The sequence below is a fragment of the Eumetopias jubatus genome, unplaced genomic scaffold (genome assembly GCF_037043125.1).
Source record: "Eumetopias jubatus isolate StellerSeaLion01/CBP00866 unplaced genomic scaffold, mEumJub1_p1.0 scaffold_11, whole genome shotgun sequence".
Taxonomy (NCBI): domain Eukaryota; kingdom Metazoa; phylum Chordata; class Mammalia; order Carnivora; family Otariidae; genus Eumetopias; species Eumetopias jubatus.
This window is the reverse complement of record NW_028274817.1, coordinates 109,205,083-109,229,983: the sequence shown is the minus strand read 5'-3', so window position 1 is coordinate 109,229,983 and position 24,901 is coordinate 109,205,083. Positions and strand designations below refer to the sequence as shown.

The 24,901-nt window shown below is 43.0% G+C and overlaps 1 protein-coding gene across 1 annotated transcript in view; it reads left to right on the top strand.

Annotated features, from left to right (window-relative positions):
* Positions 1 to 24,901, top strand: part of PHEX (phosphate regulating endopeptidase X-linked) — a 211,700-nt gene that overhangs the window by 49,438 nt on the left and 137,361 nt on the right. Inside the window, exons 7-11 of the mRNA XM_028122607.2 lie at positions 2,176 to 2,292; positions 5,079 to 5,162; positions 6,292 to 6,437; positions 14,066 to 14,159; positions 16,352 to 16,480. Coding sequence (XP_027978408.2) covers positions 2,176 to 2,292; positions 5,079 to 5,162; positions 6,292 to 6,437; positions 14,066 to 14,159; positions 16,352 to 16,480 — 570 coding nt within the window. The remainder of the gene's footprint in view (positions 1 to 2,175; positions 2,293 to 5,078; positions 5,163 to 6,291; positions 6,438 to 14,065; positions 14,160 to 16,351; positions 16,481 to 24,901) is intronic.

Here is a 24,901-nt window from a genome sequence, read left to right as displayed (position 1 = left end):
GTTGACATAGTCAGTCAGTGGTTCTCAAATTGTATGGCTTAAGAGTCATCTGGGAACCTCCTGTTAAATGTCGATTCTTGGGCCGCAGCCCAGGAGAGGCCCATGTAGGAGACTTGAAGTGGGGCCCAGGAATCTGTTTTCTTAACAGATGCCACGGGTTAATGCAAGGTTAATAAGGACCAGATGGGATCAGTTCCGATAGACTTCTTGGGTTGGCTGGGAAACCTAGTAGTTTCCTGGAGATTGGAGTAGAGCTGCTTCATTCCTGACACTTTCAATTCATTTTGGAAACATGGTTGAACTTCCAAAGGAGCCTCAGACCCGGGGGACCCTTGACTAGGGAGTTCACTGGTTTCTGGCCCAGCCTAAGAATGTAGGAACGTAGATTGGGAAGTGTTGGGGTCACAACGGAAGTCCCTACTCCTTTGCTGTTACTAAACCTTGTATCTAGAAGGTTCTGGAGGGCAGAAAGCTAGGTAAGATCTTAGGCAACTTTCTGGGTAAGGACACTCATCAAAGAAGGTTGGCATGTTTGTGTTGTTCAAAGTGGATAGAATGAACTTTTGCCAATCTGCAGGCACCTACCTTTCTGTTGGGGTCACCACCCTATCAGCAACCAGGCTTGAAACCCCCTCCCCTATCCCCTGTAACCAATCAGTCAAGTCCTGTGGATTCTACTTTCAAAATCTCTGTTCCGTCTGGTCCCCCCTCTCTGTCTTTACTGCCCTAGGTCAGATCCTTGTTAACTCTCGCCTTGACTACAAGTAGCCTTTAACTGTTAACTCCTCCCCTTCATTTCATTGCCTTCTTAGCACCACTGGACAAGTTCTCTTCTCAAAGTATAGCTCCCAGCATGCTTTGATCATCACATGATCCCAGAACACTTTTGCTGCCTCATTTACTTTTGTTTTTCTCCCAACAAAGGCAGCTTACACACCTCACAGGAGGATTCTTCGCTACTCTTGAACCTGTCTCCTTCAAGTGCTCTGTGCTCATTTCTCCAGGCTGGAATTCTTCTCTACTTTTTGAGTTTCCAAACACGTAGCAGCTTTGTTAAGGAACTGATTTTGATCTCTCTAATGTTACAGTTAGTAATTACATGTTTATGTCCCTCACTGGATTACACACTGAGAACCAGACTCCTGCATTATGTAATTTTTCATCTGTACCCCGCATAAGCCCAGAATGCCTAGCAAGACATCCTATACATGTACTGATTGAATAAATAATTTCTTAAATTGAACTGGGAATTATAAAACATTGTTTCTAAATAAGACTCTTTGCCAAGCTTGCTTACTGATTAACAAATATTTATTAAAGCCCTGCTATATGCCAAGCACTGTATAGGTCTCAAGGTCATAAACATAGCAAGAATAGCATATATAATCAAGATGTAAGGAAATCTTAGTCCCATAGCATAACCATGTGATAATTTAATATGTGGTATATTGAGTTCTCACAAATAAACCTGAAAGGAGAGGTTACCCTCAACAAGATTCCACAGTTCCCACAGAGTTAAGGTCCCTCTCCAGTGCCATATGAATAGCCTGGCAATGGGTTTATGAACATGCAGGGAGGAAACTCTGTATTTGCTATTTGCTGGGTTTCTCTTTATCATTCCTCTCTTCATTCTTTTCTCCCTGAGTAGTGAGGAGAACTTTGTAAAATCCATACAAAACTGAAGAGACAAAGGGTTGCAATCACTGGTCTTTTTATTGCTTAGTGTGAAGGTGGGTAAATTGAGCTGGAAGAGAATAAATCACAGTTTCCACTAGTCTTCATGGATCATGCCTCCTGCTTTTAGCAAACATTCTTTCTCATTATTTTATTAAAACCTCACTTGCCTGGAAAGAGGAGTCTGACCTTTAATTTTCTATTCTGGGCTCATTTGGAGATGTTTCCTGTATCTGTAATATCATTGGTTGCCAGAAAACTAGTTCTCTTGATCCTTGGTGGACTGGTCTTTCATGAAAACAGTCCCCCACTAGCTGCCACTCTTTCCCCCAAAGTGGTAGGTGGATGGTTGGTTTTGCCTCATGCCTGTAACCATACTTGGAGTATAGAGTGAAATTGAAGAGCATTTACTTCCACCTGCTGTTTTTGCCCTTCTCTGTCCCTGAAACGTACTTTCTAATAGGCTGTTGTCATGGTCACTTGCTTCTTTATCTCTTACAGTATCGGAATGCCCTTTACAAGTTCATGGTGGATACGGCTGTGCTTTTGGGAGCTAATAGCTCCCGAGCGGAGCATGACATGAAGTCAGTGCTTAGATTGGAAATTAAGATAGCGGAGGTAAGTCTTAATGTAAAAATCTCTTTATTTTCTTTTCCTTATTTTAAAAGTAGTATACCATGAGTGAAAATATATATAAAAAGGGCATTCTGTGGCATTGTCCTTTGGATCCAAGGTAGAACTAATAGCATCCCCTCTGGAAAGGAACAGGAAGAAGAACCATGATAGAAAGAAGAGCTCTTCTTTCCTTCTGCCTCCCTGCTTAAAGCCCAAGGGCCGTATGCTGCCCAGCTGTGGCCAAAGAACAGCATCAGGGAGATCCTCTATGTTTTCCTACATGACTTCTGTGTGGTTCCTATAGAAGAATAGTTAGTTAATAAATCCATATTGATTTGGCTTGAGTGAAAGGTTATTTTTCATTTAGTTTACTCTTTATACCAGTCCCACTCAGGGTCAGTCTGACCTAAGATCGGGGCTTTGGGAAGTCTGTTCACCCGTCCTGGATACTGGATATACAGTTTGATGTAGAAAGTGCATAGGACATGGCAGTAAGCATTTTTTAGCTGCCATTCTGGTGCTACCTTGTACCTAACCATTTTTCATTCTTTTCTTGCCCCACTTAAGTGCCACTGTGTCACATGCTGTGTTCTTTGCGAGTTACCTTAAGTTCAGGCTTGGGGTGGAGACCTAAGAACAAACTTGAGGGAAAATAATGAGAAATCCTCACTGGTTTGCTTTGTTCAGAACATAACTTCTTTTGTAGAAGAACCAAAGTGTAAAATCCCTGTACATGCTTAGGACTGGAGGGAACAAATGTGAAATCTGTTTGTGGGGATACCTCGTAGTGGGGGAAAAAAATGACACTTTTATCAAGTCTTGCATATGGGTTGGTAGTCTTTTATAACAGAAGTTGGTAAAAATCCTTAGTTGCATATGAGTCCAGGTGTTGCTTGGTTTTGTGTTTGGCAAAGTGGTGGCAGGGTGTTGAGGTACGGAGTAGGGATGATAAGGGTCAGGAGGAATTAGTTTCTCTCAGCTGCAGTGATGTACATGCATACCTCTCTCCAAACTCTTACTTGCAGAGCAGAAAGTTCATTCATGCATGTCACCTTTGAAGACTCTGTGAACACTGCTGCAGATGTTCTGGAGTCAAGACTGGGCCTCTAAGCCATGTCTAGAGGCCATCTGGATTCCCTTCCCAGGCAAATAGGAGACCCAGAGCTCTAATTTGGACTGAAGCTCTGATATAGCAGGGAAAGGCCTTGCCCTGAGCCAGGGATTTGGACCAAAAAGGGAACTAAAAACAGCTGGGCTGAGGCAAGACTGGGAATTGTTGAGAGGCTAAATGAAGTGACAAATCCATGGGGTGGGGGGAAGTAGTTGGCAGAGAGCTGAAAACAGCTCTGAGGCCAAAGGGCTTCAATCCGGGGCTGAGAGCCCTAGTAGAGGGAGGGAGGGGTGTGGACATTCTCTGAGGCAGTGGTTCAGATGGATCCAGGAAGCTGTTTGTAAGATTCATGAACTCTCTCCTGTGGAGGGTGAGGTGGGGGAGAAGGTGAGGGCGCTGAAGCATTTAGAAAAGAGGGGGTAGGTATCTGTCACTCAGCCCTGTGTGATTTTTATCTTCAAAAATCTGTGGCACGTAGATTTTTGGCCAGCCAGTAATTCTTACCTCCATCTTTTATACCCCTAGCTCATTCAAAATTAGTGGAACACATAGTACTAGGGAAACTTCTGAAGCTGGAGAGACAGGACAACCTAGCCAAGCACAAAAAGGTCCTTATAAATACAGCCATGGAAGTGTGCATTTAACCAATACCAGCTAGAGAGAAGTGTTCACAAAGGGAGGGCACATTGACGGAGTGGCCCTTGTGATTGGAACCAAGTAGAGTTTAATTGGAAAGGCTTGACAGAGAAAATGAATCTTAAGCCAAGTCTGAATCCTAGTTCAAACTATGGGAGTGGTGATGGTGGATGGGGGTGCCAGGGTAGGAGAGTCTTGTGTGAGGTAGAAAGTGGCAAGTTTAATGCAAGGGAGTCAGAGGATGGAGGGCCTTAAAAGCACAGTATGGTTTAGGGGTATGGGGAGCTGCTTCCTGTTCATGGACATGATTAAGACGGCCCTTGAGGAAGATAATCATTGCTGCTTTTCTTAGATTCAACATAGCTTAGATTTGGTGTTGGCACAGTGGCCAAGAGCATGAGTATTGGGAATAGAAAGAGTGTCAGGAGTCAAGGTTGGATTTGTAGACTTGGAAATATGTGTTTGAGTGGTAACTGAACTCATTCCCTGAGCGGTGGGGGTGGGGGTGGAGTTCCTCAAGGCCAGAGAAAGCAGAGGGAAGAGGGGAGGGGAGGTAATGAGCTGTTGACACAATGATCACAGATGGCAGTGGTATCCAGATAGTCTAGTGCTCTTTAGTGAAAATGTGCCCCAAGGGATAAAGGGATGGCCTGTGGTTCATAAGCTCTTCTGGTCATTATCTGGATACCACAGGTGAAGGTGGGATGTTTGTCTCAGTTGCCTAATCTCAGTTTGGCTGTCAGACCTGAGCCAGTAATAGATTTTTGTGCATCCACATTAGAGATGAGGAAGGGATTTGGGAAGTTATTTTTGGACTGAGGGCAGTGTTTCACACTGAACAGGACAGGAAGGATTCTTCTTATTATCTTCATCTTAATTTTGCCTAAAGTGATGTCTTGTTTTCTCTCTCTCCCAAGTTCAGCACTGCACCAAAATCTTGAAAAGCTTTATGATACTTGGCAGATGTTTGGCACATATAGAAGGTAGTCATGCATCCAGAAACGGTTCATTTGAAACAATAACCAAAGTCTCTTTCCACCAGATAATGATTCCACATGAAAACCGAACCAGTGAGGCCTTGTACAACAAAATGAACATTTCCCAGCTGAGTGCTATGATTCCCCAGGTTGGTGAAAATGATCTAGGCAATGTTACCTTAACTGGTCATTTTACAAACGACTGTACATCATCTGTGTGTGAAGTTTTGCCTTTGTAAAACCTACCATCAGCCTTATTGGTTATCATCATGTTTGTCAGTCACCACATAAAATATCCCCTGTCTGTGAGTTTGGATGCTTTCTACTGTAGGGAAAAGAAAACCTTTCCAAGAGTGGCTTAAAAACTTAAAGTCCATTTTCTTACATGACAAAAGTCTAGATGTAGGTGGCTGTTGGTGTTGCTTTTGCTGTTGAACAGTGTTGTCAAAGACCCACGTTTGTTCTTTCCACTCTCCTTAGTGTGTTGGCTTTTTGACTTCCTGTTTGATGACTCAGGACTGTAAGGTGGCTACTGCAGCTCCACATAGCACGTCTGCCATCAGCCAGGGAGAGAGGGGAAGGGCCAGTGATAGTCATGTCTGTCTCTTTCACCAGGAAAAATACTAAAGCCTTTCCAGCATATTCCCAGATGTCTTCCCTTTATGTCTTAAGTAGGACTGCGGCTTTCCTGCCTACAGTGAGGAACTGGGTTTCTATTTCACTAGTAGATGCAGGCAGCGGAGAAAAAAAAAAAAAAAAGAAAAAGGCTGGAAATGACTTTTGGGGTAGCCAATTAGAAACGCCAAGAGAGTGGTGCTCTGAAGAGGGGACACGTATTACTTTTTGTTGCTCCTGTAAGTAAAGCTGCCCCAGAGGGGAGACCAGTAGTGGAGCCTGGCAGGGGCAGCTGTGTGTGTCCGTGAGTGAATGAGCGCAGGGAGCTTGGTGGGTGGGGGAGGGGTGTGAGGGCAAGCACAGGAGGGAGCGACGTGGGGGGCGGGGCAAGAATGAAAGACGGCGGGGAGCTGAGGAGGGAGGTCGTGTGCTGTCCGCGGGCAGATGGTACACAACGACGACGGGAAGTCTGTGTGTGATGCAGGCGCTAGGTCTGGGCAGCACGTGGCCAGTCGTTTCTTTTCTAGAGTTGAGCAGTCACATCTCTAACTATGTGGTCAGAAATTACAGGCAGTGGAGGATGTTCAGCCAGCTCTCTTTGCCTCTCTCCTTGCTTGCTGCCCAGCAGATGTTCCCTCACTCTGTGTTTGTCTCTCTCCTCAGTTTGACTGGCTGGGCTACATCAAGAAGGTCATCGATGTCAGACTGTACCCCGGCCTGAAAGACATTGGCCCCGCAGAGAACGTGGTCGTCCGCGTCCCGCAGTACTTTAAGGATTTGTTTAGGATATTAGGCTCTGAGAGGAAGAAGTAAGAGCTTTCTTTGTGTATTTTACCCTGACTTTTGTTTTTCCTTTTAAATTATAAGGCCTTCCCTCTCACATCCTTGGACTACTGTTGTTGAAGAAAGTTACCTCAGAAAAGTCTTAGGGAAAATCCTGGTGCCCTTCATGACAAATTGGCCAAAATCATCGTCTGGTGTTATTTACTTGCTGTGATAGCAGATACACAATGTTTTTGCCCCTCATTTCTGGCCTTTCTCCATATTTCTCTCTCTGAAAGCTTCAGTTGTTTCCTACTTTTAGGAGCTAGTTATATAATGACGTTATTTTCTGAAATTTCTATATGAACATCTCTTTTTTTCCACTTCATTCTTGGTCCTTTGCTGCCTTTTTTTTTTTTTTTTCCTGGTTTCTTTTTAGCCAGTAAGTCACTTTGTTGCAATATAGTGAAGTACCTGTGTTGAATAAGAGTAGTCTGAGAGCCATAGAAAAATTGCACTGATGAAACAACTTCAGGAACTGTCTGGTTTTTCTTATTTTATATATATTTTTAAAGATTTTATCTATTTGAGAGAGAGAGAGAGAGCGACTGTGCAAGCCGGGGGTGGGGGGCGGTGCGGGGAAGGTGGGCGGTGGTGAGGATCAGAGAGGGACAAGCAGAGTCTGCGCAGAGCACGGACCACAGTGCAGGGCTCAATCCCATGATCCTGAGATCAGGACCTGAGCCAAAATCAAGGGTCGGACACAGTGGACGCTTAACTGCTTAACCTTAACTGACTGAGCCACCCCGGCACCCCTGGTTTTTCTTATTTTATTTATTTATTATCATTTTTTAAAAGATTTTATTTATCTATTAGAGAGAGAGAGAGAGTGAGCGAGGGAGAGACAGAGCAGGCGCAGGGGAGGGGCAGAGGGAGAAGCAGACTCCCCGCTGAGCAGGGAGCTGGATGCAACGTGGCGCGCAATCCTGGGACGCCAGGATCATGACCTGAGCCAAACAGCGGTTGCTCAACTGACTGAGCCACCCAGGCGCCCCATGGTTTTTCATATTTTAAAGAATGTTTTAGAATTGGTTGCACTGCTACTTTAGCACTACAAACAAGAAGATCCTAAAAATGTCCATGAAAGGGAATTTTACATCTTCATGAAGCCATTCCGATTTGACTATAGAAAATGAAGCTCAGCAAGGTCAAGTAGCTTCACAAAGGCAGTTTACTAAGCTAGATGCCAGACCATAATTAAAAATCATATATATTTTTTTAAATCATATTTTCTTATTTGGACTTAGGGCTATCTTGCCGGGAGTTATGTGTTAAAAAAAAAAAAAAAAAAGAAAACCCCCCAAAAAGTTGCCTGCAGAAGTCCTAGGAATAAAATTTAGCATCCATCCCTACCTATGGAAACACTTAAACACCTTTGAAGAGCTGCTTTTCCTTTTAAGATTATATTTTATGATAAAAGCAGTATGTGTTCACTGAGAAAAGCATACAGAAAAGGGAGAGAAGAAATAATAAATTTACTTGAAATTCTACCATTTAGGGATAAGCAGTGATTCTATAAAAATTTTCTAAGTGAAAATTGAATCTAGAGGTAGGTTAGTGGATGTGTGGGTTAGAGCCTTGCTCTTCAAAGTGTGCTCCATGCCAATATTACACTATTTGGTAACTAACCAGAATTTAAATAAAAAACTGAAAATAATAAAGTGTGCTCCATGGACCAGTAACGCCAGCAGCATCACCTCAGGCCCTTGGTAAAAATACAGATTCCAAGGCCCCTCATCCTCCATAGAGGCGGAAACAGTAGTTCTGGGGTGAGGCCCCGGAATCTGAATTTTAACAAGCACCCCAGGAGAATCTTTCTGTTAGTGTTTTTGGGGGGGACTCACTGGGTTTGAAGACTTATTGTTAATCACCATTATGGCTAACGGTTACCTCTGATCTTAAAAAAAAAAAAAAAAGTTCCCACTTCATAGATGGAGAAGCTGAAGTAAAGTGACTTCTGCAGGACATATCTTGAAGAGGGCATGGAGTTGAGATTCTAAACTGGTTAGCCCTCGTTTCTACATCCTGTCTCTGGCACACATATCCCAGTATGGAAAAGAGACCCTTTGCAGATATTTCACTGCTAGTTGTGGAGATAGTCGGTTCCCCTGGCATTTCTAGGGTTACAAAGCCATCCTGGGTTGGCATCAGCTGGTCGCGGCTGGACTGCCGCTTGCCCTCTTCTGTCATGCCCCCTGCCGGCCTGGCGGTGGTATTAGGCTTTTCTTTCCGACCCACCGAGTGGCTGTGGGGGCGGGGGTACTGCCTCACTGGCAGGCCACGGTGCAGGGCACAAAACGAGAGCAACGAGACCCCCCAGAGCTGGTGCCAGAGGCTGCACTGGCCCTAGCAGTTCAAGGGAGTAGGTGGCCAGGGCAGGGCCATTTGGAGGCCCAAGCTGGAGGCTGCCTGTGGGGAAAGGGAGTTGGAGTTCAAGGTGGAAAGGGGGTGAAGATGCAGTGATGTGCTGGGTCCCTCACGTTTTGCCTGCCTCTTCCTAACTCCATGTTGAGTGATCTCATGTGAACAGTTTGAAATGGGAATATTCACACCATGGAAATTGGCAAATGCTACAAATCAAAGCGGGCATATCCCCTCCCCCTTGGAATGCCAGTTGTGAAACATTTACTAGCACATCACTGGTTGAGAGGTGCTGCAGATGTCTCTCCCTCTGGCCTCCCCTCGGCTTTCCCCCCCACCCCGGCTCCTGACTTGCAGATGCCTCAAATGGATTAACCATCTAATTTGGTCTGAGGAGCAAAATGGGAGGAGGGGAGAGGCTGAGAGAGAGAGAGGCAGGATGGGGTTAGAGAGATTTTGCTTGGGGTCTTCTTCCGGGCAAGGCCCGGCCTCATGGAGATCATCTGCATCAGTACTTTTCTTTTTAGGCAGGCTGGCCGAAAGCAAACCCTTGGAGATTTTTCCAAGCCTCTGTGATCTTTTCTGTCTTCAGTTTTATTTTAATATTAAAGCAAGCACAATGTACATTAAAATGAGATGATTCTCATTGTACATATGCTCCTGGGGGCTTACCTGGAAAATGTGCTGTTATGTGGACCTCGTACAAGGCTCAGTCTTACTGAGGGTGATCTGGGACCTTGTTGTTCAAAGTATGAACCCTGGAGACCAGTATAGGCCTGGCCTGTGAGCTTGTTAGAAATGCAGAAATCAGGCTCTGCTCCAGACCCACTGAATCGTAATCTGTCATTTAGTAAGATTCTCAGGGGGTTCATATACTAAACTTCTTAAACTGAAGTTTAAGAAGCACTGATCTGGGATTTAGAAATTCCTAGTTTAGCTCTGTGTGCAGAAAGAGGAGAAGATAGAGTTTTCCTAGACCAGTCGTGCTCAAACCTGACAAGCATCAGCACTCCCCGAAGGGCTTGTTAAAATAGGCCACTGGGTCCCATCCCACAGTTCTGTTAGATGAGATCTGGGGTAAGACCTCGGAATTTTCTAACAAGTTCTCAGGCGATGCTGAAGCTGCTGGTCCGGGACACACTTTGGGAACCCGTGCCTTAGGTGTACCTTCTGGCAGGCTCTAGGACTGACTTAGGAAGATCTCTTTGGCTTTGAGAACCTTTGAGAAGAACCTGTCTGGCTTTCCTCAGGTACTTTGACTTAGAAGAGCATATGCAAGCTCTGGAATCTGAAGACCAGCGGTTAGTTCTGGATTTGCCACATACTTGCAAGTCCCTTGAACTCTGACCTTTGTTTTCTTCATCTGATGATAAGGATAATAATAACCATCCCATCACATCATCATGAGGATCAGAAAAGGCACTTAATGATCTCTTGAATACAAACAAATGTAAGCTGTCACTAATTGACAAGGGGCAGCAAGGGCTTCTTTAAAAAAAAAAAAAAAAAATCTTCCCAGTCAGAGGCTTTGGGAAATGATTTCATGTTGCTCTTTAAATGGTGGGTTCTCTCCTGAGATGTTTTGCTTTCCTCTGCTTTATTTATTGCCATTTGGGGAAATTACCATACTGCTGAAAATGCTTTTTGGAAAAAAAAAAAAAGATATGTGTTATTTTCAAGGACTGTTGCTGAATATGATTTTTGTTTTTTGATATATCTGAGCATTAAGTGGCAGTGATTCACTCATTACGGTCAGATCTGTTTCTGGCGTGGTAGTATTAGCGCTCCAAAGCTGGACTCCCCAGCGTTCTGTCAGTATATTTATAAGCCACTGGAGCTGCTCATCAGTGCCATTGTCTTGCTGCGTGAGCTTCCCTGCATTCCTTCTTCCAGCTCTCAGAGGTCTTGTTTTGCTATCGTCTTAGTAATGCCTTGCCCATGAAGGCGTCACACACTCTTCTTTCTTCGTACCCACAGACTGCGAAGCGTTTGGGGTCTTCGGACTGGCCAGGAAATCTCTGCTGAATTAGAGACATTAATTTATCACCGTGTAGCATGGGGAAAAGCACAGAGCCTTTAGAGTTAGACCCACTTCCGTCTGGTCTAGCCTCCATCGCTTATTACACTGGTTCTCCATCTCGTTTGCACCTTGGACTTAGCTGGGGGAAATTTAAAAACAGTATTTATGCTGGATCCCACCCTAGAGATTCTGATGTCATTGCTTTGGAGTGGCCTTGGGCCTTTATCTGGACTTTTAAAACTCCTCGAGTGCTCCTACCAATTTGGAGGTGCACTGACTATGTGGTCATGAGGAGTTACTTAATGGTTCTGGGCCTCAAGTTTATATGTGAGACAGGCACAGTAACCCTTCTCTTGTAGTGGGGGTGCCCACCCTTCTTCAAACCCAGCATACTTGCACCGCACTGCCTCTTCCATCACCCACCGTCAACCACCACCGTCAGCCCCATCCTGACAACTTCCCCAGGGAGTCTGGTTTATCACCGTGCCCTTGAGGGAATACCTTTTGAACTTCTGGAAGCGTATCTGCTGGCCATGGACCGTCTTCTAAACTGCACGTGTGGCTCCACCACAGCTCTCAAACCTAGGAAGCCATATTTTAAAGGTTGAAGAACATACAGACCTTGCATTAGGGTCAGGCTCGCCTCCTTTGACTCTCTAGACACTGGGCCCTGATAGCTACCTGCATCATCTTCTCTGTGGCCGAACTTTCTGCCTATCTCTGTAAAGGGATGACCCCGCTCACCATCTTCTCCAGTACACAAGCTATTCCTTTTTTTTTTTTTTTTTAAGATTTTATTTATTTGAGAGAGAGAGCTAGAGAGTGAGCATGAGTGGGGGGGGGGGAGAGGGAGAAGCAGACTCCCTGCTGAGCAGGGATCCCGATGTGGGACTCTCTCCCAGGACCCTGGGATCATGACCTGAGCTGAAGGCAGACGCTTAACTGACAGAGCCACCCAGGCATCCCTGCATAAGCTTTTCCTAATTAGCTTGTCCAGACTTCATATTCTTGCCTCACACCCATTAAACCTTCCATTCTTTAGGCCTAGCTCCATCCGTGTTCCTCTCATGAGGCTGAATCTTATCGCTCAGTTTGAGGTATGTGCTCCTTCTAATGAAGTGTCCAGCATGGGCTTTTTGGGTGCTAGGGTCCACCAAGTTGTTATTTATGCACTTACCTTGTTTCCCCTGCTCAGCTCAAAGCTCCAGGAGATCAAGGACTATATCTTTCTCACCTTCCATCTCCCTGGCACCTAGAAGTAGTAGCACATATCTGGGTGGTCAGGATGTGCTGAATGAGTGAAAGAAAGTACTTACAATGTACTTCCTTTCATATACTTAAAATGTATTTCTTCAAGTAAAAAACCCAATTATACGAGCAAGCGGAAATCTGAAGTTCTGTGTGCCCCAATGAGACTCTAAGTTCTCTGTAGGTGCTGGACTCCTATTTCTTTACGGTACTCAGGGCACCTGGAATGATGGTTGTCCAACAGGAAGTGCTCAGCGAGCACTTCTGGCTCAAGAGTAGAAATATGAACTGAGAAGATCCAAAGGAATGACCAACAACTATGTATTTATTATAGTAGCCTGAAAAGAGGGCTGGACTTTGCTGCTGAGAGTGGTGGTCTCTGAGGGGAAGTGTGCATACCTCAATATGGTCCACTGGGTCTGAGAAGAAAGAGAATTTTTATGTATCTTCATTTTTTTCCACTGAAAAGAGAATTAGGCTTGGTTGAGTCCTATATAGATGGCCACGGACCCTTCATTTGATCTGCGTGGCACTCATGAGGGGGAGGGCACTGTCACCCTCACTGGTTTGTTTTCAGTTGGTACACTGAGAAAATAATCTCAAGCCATTTACTACATACCTGTAGATTAATGAATTGTTTTAAGTGGCTTAACCCCCACAGAGTGGACGAGTGGCTTAAAAAATTCTTGTAGAGAAACAGGAATTGAAGCTATTACTAATAATGTCAGAACACAGTGAACATCAGGAAAATGACAGAAGTGACCCTTTTGCCAGTCTAGTATGTCATCTTGGTCAGCCAGGTGACAAGGTAAAACACAATGGTGGTCTAACCACAACTGACAAGGGTATGTTCACAGTGTTTTGAAATAGGAACAGGGGCACCTGGGTGGCTCAGTCAGTTAAGCGTCTGCCTTCAGCTCAGGTCCTGGTGATTCCAGGGTCCTGGGATCGAGTCCTGCATCGGGCTCCCCGCTCAGGGCGGGGTCTATTTCTCCTTCTCCCTCTGCTGCTCCCCCTGCTCATGCTCTCTCTCTCTCAAATAATAATAATAATAATAAAAGGAACATTCTATGAATGGGTTAGAGTGCCATGCAAATGAGAGTTGGTTGTTCTTAATGGGCCAGATACCATCATCATGTCATGTGGATCTTACATGGCTGGATGACCCAATAGCCATCTCAGGAATGTGTGTTATTAGTCACCATAGTCATGGCACAACTGGGAGGGGATGGGTCATTAAAAATTCATCATCACTATTGAGTTAGAAATTAGATGATACATCCTTCTGAGGTCAGGGCATCTTTTACTTAAAGAGAAAGGCAACAGTTAACAAAATGTAAGGGATTTTTAAAAATATCTGTTATAGGCACTCCATGAGTGTATGGGCTTGTTCATATGTTTGGAAGTTAATGACAATAAAAAGTCTGGAATTTACTCTTTATTAAGGGTGTCGTTATTTATTTTAACCTCACAGTAAACCTATAAGGTAGGGATCATCCTTGTTGAATGACAAGAAAAGATAAAATCAGCAAGCTTAAGTGACAAGCTCATGTAAGTATAGAACGAAGGTGCAAATCTAAATAATTGGTATTGGCCAATATATTGCTGTTCTTTCCCAAAAGTAAGAATTCATCTGCATTTTATGAAGTCATCTAATAATTCCAGGGTATGGACAGTTTCTAGACAGAAAGGGCTAGGCAACTGTGGATTCCATGCCCTGAGAGGGAAAGCAAAATGCTGACGCTGAGGCCTCAGGCTAGAATCTTCATTTCATCTATCTGTATTAAGTGGTGAAAAGCAAGCCGGTTTTGGTTGAGCTTATTGGCATTGTGTCATCTTATGTCATTTCTCAAGTGCAAGTTCTACAGTTTTGTATAAGCAAGAGGTCCCTCCATGGAGCTTAGCCAGCAGTTTTCCCCAAGGTGTTCTGCAGAGTATCAGGTATCAACCTAATTGTAATAAATGTGCATTTCTCTCTGCTAACAGGACCATTGCCAACTATTTGGTGTGGAGGATGGTTTATTCCAGAATTCCAAACCTTAGCAGGCGTTTTCAGTATAGGTGGCTCGAATTCTCACGGGTAAGTTTGAAGAAGATTGCAGTGTTACATCACTGGATAACTTTACATGCCGAAACTGTCTGTTTACTAACTAATCCAATAAAAATCATCTTTAGGGATGGGACAGAGGGAGTTTTGCAGCCCAGACTCTACTTTTTAAAAAAATTTATTAAGTGAAACCTTATGTACTGTAAACTACACTCAAGCTGTATTTGATGAGGCCATATAAAGATATTTGGGGCAGTATTTGGGACTGTCATATTGTTTTCACTCCCTCTTATCAACTTATTCCCGTTTTCCCCAGTGTTCTTAACTGGGTCACTGTAATTACAGTTTTAATGTATCTTGGTGATATATTTGTAACTATTTTTCATTTTCAGTATTCAGAATATTCAAAATATGCCTAGTATACGTTTTAGATGGTAAAGTTTCATCTTTAATTTAGGGATAGAATTTTGTCTTTATCTTGACTTTCATTCAGTCTTTGAGTTTATTCCAATTTTGCTAGGCCAAAGAGGCCTAAATCTAGTCTCCTCCGGGGAACCTGGCTCAACTGCCTGAAACACTTTGCTTCTTTCCCGCTCACCTGGTTCTTTGATTTTAGCTTCACTCCCTCACTTACACAGGTGTTATTTTGCCTTTGTTTCACAAGCTTTCTGAATAATTTTCCCATTAATAAGGACCTAATGATTTTATGTTTGGTGTTTTTTTTGCATTTTAAATATTTTGTGACTTTTAAAAGGTATTTTAAATTTATTTTTCTCTCAATTAGAAGTGAATGACACATTTTATAACAGTGCTTTCATTTAACAGATGTTTCGGTTACTAGAGAAACAGATGAGTATGGGAATTTTTGGTGGGTCATTACTGTTGAGCAGTAACACAGTTATTTTGGATACATTTTGGCTCTCAAAGTCACTAGATTATTGAGTTTTATAGAGAACACTATAAAACAGCTATATTTATTGAGGTCATATTGAAGGGTTAAGTTACAAAACAAGTAGATTTTTTATATATATAAAATATATATTTATATATGTGCATATGCATATATCCATGTTATATATATATTTATATTTATATGTATGTGTGTATATTTTTAACTCCTGTGGATCACATAAAAGATAGTACTCAGCTGCTTTTCAATCCTACTGTGAAGAGAATAAGAGAGACTGGTATAAGAAGTAGCGTGTGAAAATTGGAGGGTTAGGTATGAGGGGATGTTTCTTGAGTGTAAAGTGCTAAATATAACATCGAGTTGCCAAAGACAGTTGTAGGATCCCTTTCTCTAGAGATTTAAAAAAATACATTGATTCCTTCCGTCTGCGAGGGGTTGTGTTGCCAGAAAGCAGGGGAAGGAAAAAGAGATGAATCTAAGCATCAAGCCCATGTGTGCTGTGTCAGGAGCCTGGGTCTCCCGTGGTTCGAGCGGCTCCTCCACCATGCTCAGGGCCACCCTGCCTTGCTACTTGCCTTCGGTTTGCGTTTTGAGCGCTGAACTTCCATCCTCCAAGGGCATTTTAAACACTATTTGTTTCTTTGCTTTCATCACCAAGAGTAAACCTTTGAGCCTTCCAAGTCCTGCTTTGGAACCTCCTTACTTGTTTGTAAATGTTTTCTTGTAATGGCTTAATTGGGACAGATGGGAAAAACGTTTTCTTCTGTTTTTTTACTTGGTTATGGGTGTGTCCTTTGCTACGATACGATGTAAATATGCTTCTTGGGTTTTTCCCGGTGGGCCATGTTGTCTTTGGACTTGTGAGTGTACTACCCAGAGTAAGGAAACCCTCGCTGGGCAGGAACTTTGATCATCCGCTGATATTAGACTTTTCCTAGTACAGCTTCAGTTCCCAATAGATATTAGAGGCTATCTAGACACTTGGACAGGACAGCATCCACTCATTTCCCTGCTAACTGCAGAAAAGCTGTGCCATTGTCCTAATCTTTCATTAAATGGGGAAAATTGAAAGGAAAGGATAAATACATCATTTTACTGTTAAAATATTTTCATTCAGTTTTAAGTCTAACTAGGAACGAGCAGAATTTATTTTTTCATCTAATTTCACTGTCAGCTCTACCATCGGACCCATGTATATGGGTTGCGGGGGTGCAATGTTTTGTAGCCTGTTTTCTTCAGGTCGTGTGAATTTTTTTTCAGCCATAGGTTTTATCCAAGTGAACCTCAATCTAGATCAATTATCTATCTCCCACAGGTAATTCAGGGGACAACAACTTTGTTGCCTCAATGGGACAAATGTGTAAACTTTATCGAAAGCGCCCTCCCTTATGTTGTTGGGAAAATGTTTGTGGATGTACACTTCCAGGAAGACAAGAAGGAGATGGTAAGTGCTGCTTCCCAGCTGGTAAGAACCATGGCAGTCTGCCAGGTCTGACGTGGCCGTGGCCAGCAGGCCCATAGCAGCCCTCCAGCTCTGGAAGCGATGAATCTAGATAGATAATTGTTCGGCTTCAGAGAGGAATTCCTGCAGTACAGTATTAACTACAAACTCAAACCTAGAATATAGTCGTGAAAATTAAGACCAGTTAGAAGTGAGAAAAGAAGCATGAAATCATGTCAACCAGAGTCTGAATTTCTCCTGTAGAAGTTAAATGTGTAAAGTCGACGCTTAGGAACAAAGAGGGCCTAGATAATTTTATGATTAGGTATTAGAATGTTGTAATTACAAAAAGTAGAGGTCTTTTAGTCGGTCCTCTTTGTTTTAGAGATGAGGAAGCTGGAGACCCAGAGACGAAGAGATTTGTAATATATTTAACAACGATTAAATGGTTTAGAAATAGAAATGCCGGGTTTTTTCCTACTTATGCTGTTTTCTGGAAACTTCAGAAGTGTGACATTTATTTCTGAGACAGTACTGTGTGTCTGTTTTTTGTTGTTAACCTAAAAAATTCTTTTATTTTGGAAATTCCTAAGCATATACAAAAATGGAATGAGCAGCGTAATGAGCTTTCCTGTACCTATGATCTGTAGTAATTTGTAGTTGCTGTAATGGCATTAATGGCCCAGCCAGATCCATCTGCTAATAAAACATGAGGTTTAGTTTCTTCATTTACTCAACAAATACTTGTTGAACACCTCTTATATGCCAGGCACTGTTCCAGGCACTTGGGACACAGCAGAGAACAGAAAAAAGATCCCTGACCTCGATGACTTGACATTCTAATGGGTGGGGGGACATACAAGTATGTTGGAAGATGGTAAGGACCCTGGAGAAAAGAAAAAGGAGATCAGGGTAGAAAGGAATTGGGAGTGCTGTAAGGTGAGGGTGTGTGGGGCGGGTTATAGGATTAAATAGGGTGGTGAAGGAAAGCCTCACTGTGAGGATGACATTTGGCAAAGATTTGAAGGATGTGAGAGAATCAAGACATGACAGCTATCTGGGGGAAGAGTGTTCCAGGCCGAAGGAATAGCTAGTGCAAAAAGTACTATGGCTGGGATGGTCCTGGAGCGCTCAAGTAATAAAAGTCCGGAGGTCCATGTGGCTGGAGCGGAGTGAGGGTAAGAAGTAGGTGCTGCAGTCAGAGCAGTAATAGGGATGATGGCATTTTGTAAGGCCTTATGGGCCATTGTGGACTTTTAATCCTGAGTGCCGTGGGGAGCTAATGTAGGCTTTTGAGCGAAGGCCTGATGTGACCTGACTTACGTTGAAAGGATCACCCTGCTGCTGGGTTGAGAAGAGACTGGAGGGAATCAAGGACAGAATCAGGGAGACTAATTAGAAGACTATTGAAAGAAAGGGGTGCCTGGGGGGCTCAGTCAGTTAGGTGTCCAACTCTTGATCTCAGCTCAGGTCTTGATCTCAGGGTTGTGAGTTCAAGCCCTGTGTTGGACTCCACGCTTGGATGTGGAGCCTACTTTAAAAAAAAAAAAAAAAAAAAAGACCATTGGAGGGACCAGGTGAGAGACGATGGTGGCTTGGACCAGGTGGTAGCAGGGGAAGTTGTGAAAAGGGGTTGGATTCTGAAGTAGAACCAACATATTTTGCTGACAGATTCAGTGAGGAATCTGAGAGTGAGAGCTTTGAATCTTATTTCAGTGGAAGCATGAAGTTGCTGTTAACTGAGAAGAAGAATTCTGTGGGAAATTAGATTTGGAATTGGGAGAGATCAGGAAGTTAGTTGTGACCATGTTGAACTTGAGAGGTTATCAGACTTCCAGTTGAAGATGTCAAGGAGGCAGTAGGGTATGAGTCTTGGCTTGAGGACAGAGGTTGGGGTTCAAGGTTGGAAGAGAGAGGAGAGGTGTGAAACGGTTGTCCAGGGGAGTGGGAGAGTGAGTAAACTGAGGAAACATGGTTACCCGGAGGCAGTAATGGTGTAGATGAGGTTGGAGGTCATGAACTGAAAGACTCCTCACCTTCCCAGTGTGTTCTTCTTCATTTGTTTCAGCTGCATTGGAGGAAAGGGTGTATTTTGAATTAGAAATTTGAATTTAGCCATGGTGGGGATTTTTTGGTGTGTATTTTCTTTGTGATGAATTATGCTTTACAGATGTCATGAAGCAAAATATCTAGGCACAATTAACTAATGTAAGGGAGGAAAAATAATTTCCCTCTACCCTTCTAGGTTCTTGAGATCCCACAGTGCTAAAGATTAGTGAGAGAAAAACAAACAAGTTTAATAAGGCACATACCTCCTGTATACAAGGGAGAGACCCAGGAAAACTGAGGAACTCCCAGAAATGGCCCAGGCTACCACCTTAATTACCATCCCCAGCTAAAGAAAAAGAAGATGAGAAGATGTGGGCACAGGGGTGGGCAGACCACTATTTCCTGGAGGTTACCAGGAAAAGCACAGTAGACAAAAGGTAAGGTTATTATGCAGATTTAAGTCCATGCTCTTCTCCATTGATCACAGTTTCTAGAGTTGAGAGTCATCCTCCTTTTCCTGATACAGGGAGGAAGATACCCTTACAATGGAGATTTCCCTCCTAAATGTTAATTTCTCTCATAAAAGGCTAACTTCAACTCTGTTTTGAGAGGGTCCTCTATGTCTGTAGCTTCTCAAAAATAGTCCCAAATAATCAGTATGCCCAAGAGGTATATTTTAGGTATATTTCACTAGTAACGATCCGTTGTAGTCATTCAGATAATATATGAAAAAAATATATGAGCAGCTTGGATGCAGGTGCTCAACAAACACTGATTTTAAAGGCAAACACGTAAAGTCTGTTACATCACGATAATTCAAATGGTTGGTATTATGTGCTGCTACATAGTATGAACTTTGGTATTATGTGTTAATACTGTTGGGGAGGAAGAATTTCCTATGCCCTTCAAGGTCCTTTTTTTTTTTTTTTTTTAAAGATTTATTTCAGAGAGAGAGAGAGCATGTGTGCACATGAGCAGGGGAAGGGGCAGAGGGAGAAGGAGAGAATCTCAAGCAGACTCCACACTGAGCAGGGAGCCCGTCGCAGGGCTTGATCTCATGACCCTGAGATCATGACCTGAGCCAAATTCAAGGGTCTGACTATTAACTGACTGAACCACCCAGGCTCCCTCAAGGTCTTTTTAGTTGGATAAAGAATCAAATTGGTATGAGACAGATCAACAGGACAAAACCAAATTTAGCTTTGTGCATAGGGAGAATCCACAAAGGCCTGAAATTTTAAAAGACTGGCACCATGAGCCTTACATGAGCTCCTGAGCTCAGGAGAAGGGGAGGGTTGTGAGGACACAAAGGGGAGGAGGACCATTTGCAGGAAGGTGAGAGGAGATGTTTGGAAAACAAAGCTGGCCCTGCGATGCACATAGATTACTTAAGTACAGAGGACTCTTCTGTTAATAGCGCTCTTCCTCAGGCACAGGTGAGATCCTTTCCAAAGTAAATGTAGGCAGCTAAAGGGGGAGGTAGGGAACTTTTCCTGAATCTACTGGGTTTTGTTTGCTTTTGACTCAAAATAATCCTGCCAATGTGGCCCATCTTGGGGCAGTTGGCCCTTGGCCTCTACAGTAGGTAACACATAACTATATATTTGCTGACGTTTGCCTTGGAATACCTTAAATCTAAGTATATTTACCTGGAATTTTTTTTTTTTTTTTTGGATACTTTGGGGAATTTTCTGCCAAGTTTGAGACTATATTTGAACCTGCAGGTCCCCTTCTTGCAAATAATTCCACTGGAGAATTAATGTCTTATTTCAGGGTGCTCAATATTCCCATTGTGTGTTTTCTTTCACTCCTTGCTTAGAGTAAATGGATTGAGAATTTATCAGATAATCACAGTGGTAACATTATAAGCTTTGGGAAGGATATAAAAACAACTAAGGCGTAACAGGGTTTTTTGTTTTTCATTTTTTTTTTTTTTGGCAGTAGAAGAATTTTAAGTAATATGAAAGGTATGTGGATTAATTTGTTTTTCTCAGTTTTGGTGTGAAAGTGTGAAAGTCCCCTTTTGATGTGTTAGGGTGTAATAATCTAAAAGTTGATTTTGGTAGTTTGCCCCCTTATTTTGATATACATGGGACTTGGAGGTAGTGGGATAGCTACACAGATACTCATCTATTTTACATAAAATTGTTTTCCTCCCTTAAGCCGAAGCTGTTTGCCTCAGGGAATACTTAAGTTGGAAACTTATAAGAGAAATATCTGGCTTTTTATAGCCTTGTTGCAGGGCTCTCATCCAAGAACCACCTGGAACCACTGATTTACTTGAAAAACATTCTGTATTATTAACTACAGCCCAAAGAAAAAGAAAACCAGAAAGAACCCCAGTGGGACAAATTCCAGAGACTCTAACTCCGAAGGATGGCTGCCATTGTTTTATTTACAAAAAAGATTGCTAAGCAGATGAGTACATTCAGAGGGTTAGATTTCAGGTACTTGTCAAACTTTAATGTGTACACAGATCAAATGAGGATCTTCTTGTAAAAATGCAAAATCTCATTGCATTTTACCCAGGATATTTTTAACTTAGGTCTGGTTTAGGACCCAAGAACGTGCATAACAAGTTCCCAGGTGGTGCTGATGCTGCTGGTCCAGGGACCACAGTTGGAGTAGCAAGGCCTATGCGTCATTCATTTCCTTGCAAACGGTTGCCACCGGAATCCCAACCCTGGCCATTCATGTGAGCAGGGTAGGCTGTTGACTCAGACATCAGTACTTTGTTTACCAAAGCCTGTTGCATTAGTGCAAATAACTGCTTCAGTTTTTCACATCACTGAAAATTTCCTTGTTCCAGTTGGTTTAAATGGACTTTGTCAAACCCTGTGTGGGGGCCTCCAGGCTTCTTATTTTTTCCCCCCCACAAACTGACTAGTTTTCCTTTGACAGCTGGTACTTAGGTTCTTCCAAGGGACTTCCTGCTTCTCCTCAGTATCTGTTTCTGTAGTCTCTCAGTGGTGGATTTGGCCCACCTACCTCTGTTCGGCATCCTTTGTTAAGAGGGTAGGAGAGAGCAGTTCCCTTTGAGGTTTCCTTTGTAGAGGAGAAAGCCCCCCACCAACCAGGGTTCTCTTCCTTTTCGCTGGGCAAAACACAATTCCAAGTTGCTATTTCTTTTCCACTTCCCATAGGCAAGCGTGCATGTGCACCCGCGCGCGCGCTCGCGCACGCGCGCACACACACACACACACACACACACACACACACATATACATTCATACGAATTCACTTACACATAACTATGGGAGTTTTACAGATTTGATTAGAAATGGGAGGGAATAGCATGTAAAAAAGGAGAATTCTTCAACGCAAAGCCCCCTAAAGAGGCATATGGAAGAATCTTGTGCCTTTTGATAGTGGGACAGGGCCTTAACCCATGTGGGACTGGCTGCAGGACAGGCCAGTGGAGTGAGAATAGTTGCAGAACTCTTCGGACAGTAGTTGTCTTTGTTACCTAGAGTGGTATTATCCAAAAGAACTTGAATATGAGTCACATAGGTAATTTTACATTTTCTAGCAGCCTCATTAAAAAAGTAAAAGGAAGGGACACCTGGGTGGCTCAGTCTGTTAAGTGTCTGCCTTCAGCTCGGGTCATGATCCCAGGGTCCTGGGATCAAGCCCCGCATCAGGCTCCCTGCTCCTTGGGGAGCCTGCTTCTCCCTCTCTCCCTCTGCCTGCCGCTCTGCCTACTTGTGCGCACTCGCTCTCTCTGTCAAATAAGTAAATAAAGTCTAAAAAAAAAAAGTAAAAGGAAACAGGTGAAATTAATTTTTATATTTTGTTCAACTAAATATATCCAAAATTATTTCAACAAGTAATAAATATAAAAATTATTAATGTGATAGTTTATATGCTTTATTTCAAACTAAGTCTTTGAAATCTCATGTGCATTTTATACTTATGGGATATCTCACTTCAGATTAGCCATGTTTCAAGTGTTCTTTTGCCACTGTGGCTACCATTTTGGACATGCAGTTACCATATTGCACAGTGCCCATTTAAAGAATTGAAGAGGGATCCATTGAGTTCAATGTGCTGGGGATTAGTCCTTGCGTGAGAGGGTGCTCAAAGCCAGGTTTGGGAGGGCAGGGTCATCGGTCCCTGACCAATTGGGTTTCATGGAGGGCTCTAATATCAGAGGGGAAGGACTCCTCAAGCAATACCAGGATTCATGGCTTGGGAACCAGGATTTGGAGTTGGAGTCAGGCTGCTACTTGGTGAGGATGTTTCAGGTTCCCTGGTGTACCAGCATAGAGGAGATAAATTCCAGATGCTACTCTGCAGTTAGCACTTGGGAATCTTGCTTCTCATTGGCTCAAAGACTGGATGGAGTGGAGTCTACAAGTTAAAGGCATTCAGTTCCTTGCAGTTGCAAAGGACTTGGTCAAGCTGAAAGCCAGGGGTTGCAAGATCAAATACCCTCACAGGCAGTAACATTAAATAACATACAGAAGTAAAGCTGGCTAGGTATCAGCAAAAGCCAGGGCAAGTGCAATGATGAGAGGTAACTGCCTCTGGAACTTGGTGTCTGGGACACAGTGGTGGTGAATAAGAATGAATATGCTATTCAGGGTTCAGCTCAGGCTGTATTCATGCAGGATACCTGCCTTGCTAGGTTTCTGGGGTGTGTGTGTGTATGAAACTGTGTTTCTTTGTTTTTTGAGAGAAGTCAGAAATAGGGACTTTTATGTGAAATCTCCCATATTTTAAATCTTGGTCAATACTTTGGAGACCAAATGAAATATGTTCTGGGGATACCATTTTGTGTCTTTTACACTAACATTCTCTCTCTCTCCTCAGTCTTCAGAACTAAAAACAGGACCTTGTTTATTAGAGACCTTCTTTAATTTTTTTAAATCTTATTTAAAAATACAGTATATTAGCCAAACATTTAAAAAGTTGCTTTTGTGGAAAGTTATACACAGGATATGAAAGTGGGACTCCTCACAGAATACATGATGTATTGTTGCTATAAATAGAGATGATGCTCTTGTCCCATGGTAACAAACTCTGATCTGTATGCACATGAACTGAATGACAGGAGAAGATTAGGGGTGTGTGTGTGGGAGGGAGGAAGGATGTCTAAAGTATTACTTGATATTTTGCTTTTCCATTTTCTTTTTATTATTAAAAAATTTTTTTATTTTGAGAGAGAGAGCGCGCACACACGTGCATGCAGGAGCGTGTGAGCAGGAGGAGGAGCAGGGGGAGAGGGACAGGCAGACTCCGTGCTGAGCACAGAGCCTGATGTGGGGCTTGATCCCAGGACCCTGAGCCGAAATCAAGAGTCGGATGCCCAACCAACTGATCCACCCAGGCACCTCTATTACTATTTTTAAAGTAAACTCTACCCCTAATGTGGGGCTTGAACTCATGACCCTGAGATCAAGAGTTGCATAGTCTACCAACTAAGCCAGCCAGGTGCCCCTTCCTTTTTTATTATTGATGATAATTTTTATCTAAAATATATCAGTAAATGCCCCAGGTAAGTATCCACATCCATGGAGGGTAGGTGAAGATACTAACGATAGCCAGGAAGGGAAGGGATGGTCAGCATGAGCCTAGTATGACTGCAGTGGTAAGGGTTTTATGCTTTAATAATCTGGCAATAATAATAAAGTATCTAGGGGCACCTGGGTGGCTCAGATGGTTAAGCGTCTGCCTTCGGCTCAGGTCATGATCCCAGGGTCCTGGGATCGAGCCCCACATCGGGCTCCTGGCTCAGCGAGGAGCCTGCGTCTCCCTCTGCCTCTCCCTCTGCCTCTCCCTCTGCCTCTCTCCCTGCTCATGCTTTCTCTCTCTATTTCTGTGTCTCAAATGAATAAATAAAATCTTAAAAAAAAAAAGAAACCCCAACCTTTAAAAAAAAAAAAATAAAGTATCTAACTTTTATTGAAGTTTAACTGGATGTCCGGTATTCTTCTAAGTGCTTTTAATGTGTTAACTCATTTAATACACATAATGGTCCTATATCTGCTTTTACTGCCCCCCATCTTCCAGATGAGCAAACTGAGGCTCCAACAGTTTAAGTAATCCCAAGATCAGACAGCTTAAAAATGGTTTAGGTGGGGTTCCTGCCCAGACAATCTAGCTTTAAACTAGTGCTTTATTTCCTTGCTTCTCACTGAAAAAAAACAAAACAAAACAAAAAAACACTCGAATCTTCACTGATTTTATGTCTGGAATGAGGAAACCAGTCATAATGAGGAGACTTTTTTTTTTTTTTTAAGATTTATTTTAGAAAGAGTGAACATGTGAGTGGGAAGGGGCAGAGGTAGAGGAGTGAGAAGAATCTTCAAGCAGACTCCCTGCTGAGCATTGAGCCCAACATGGGGCTCAATCTCATGACCCATGAGATCATGA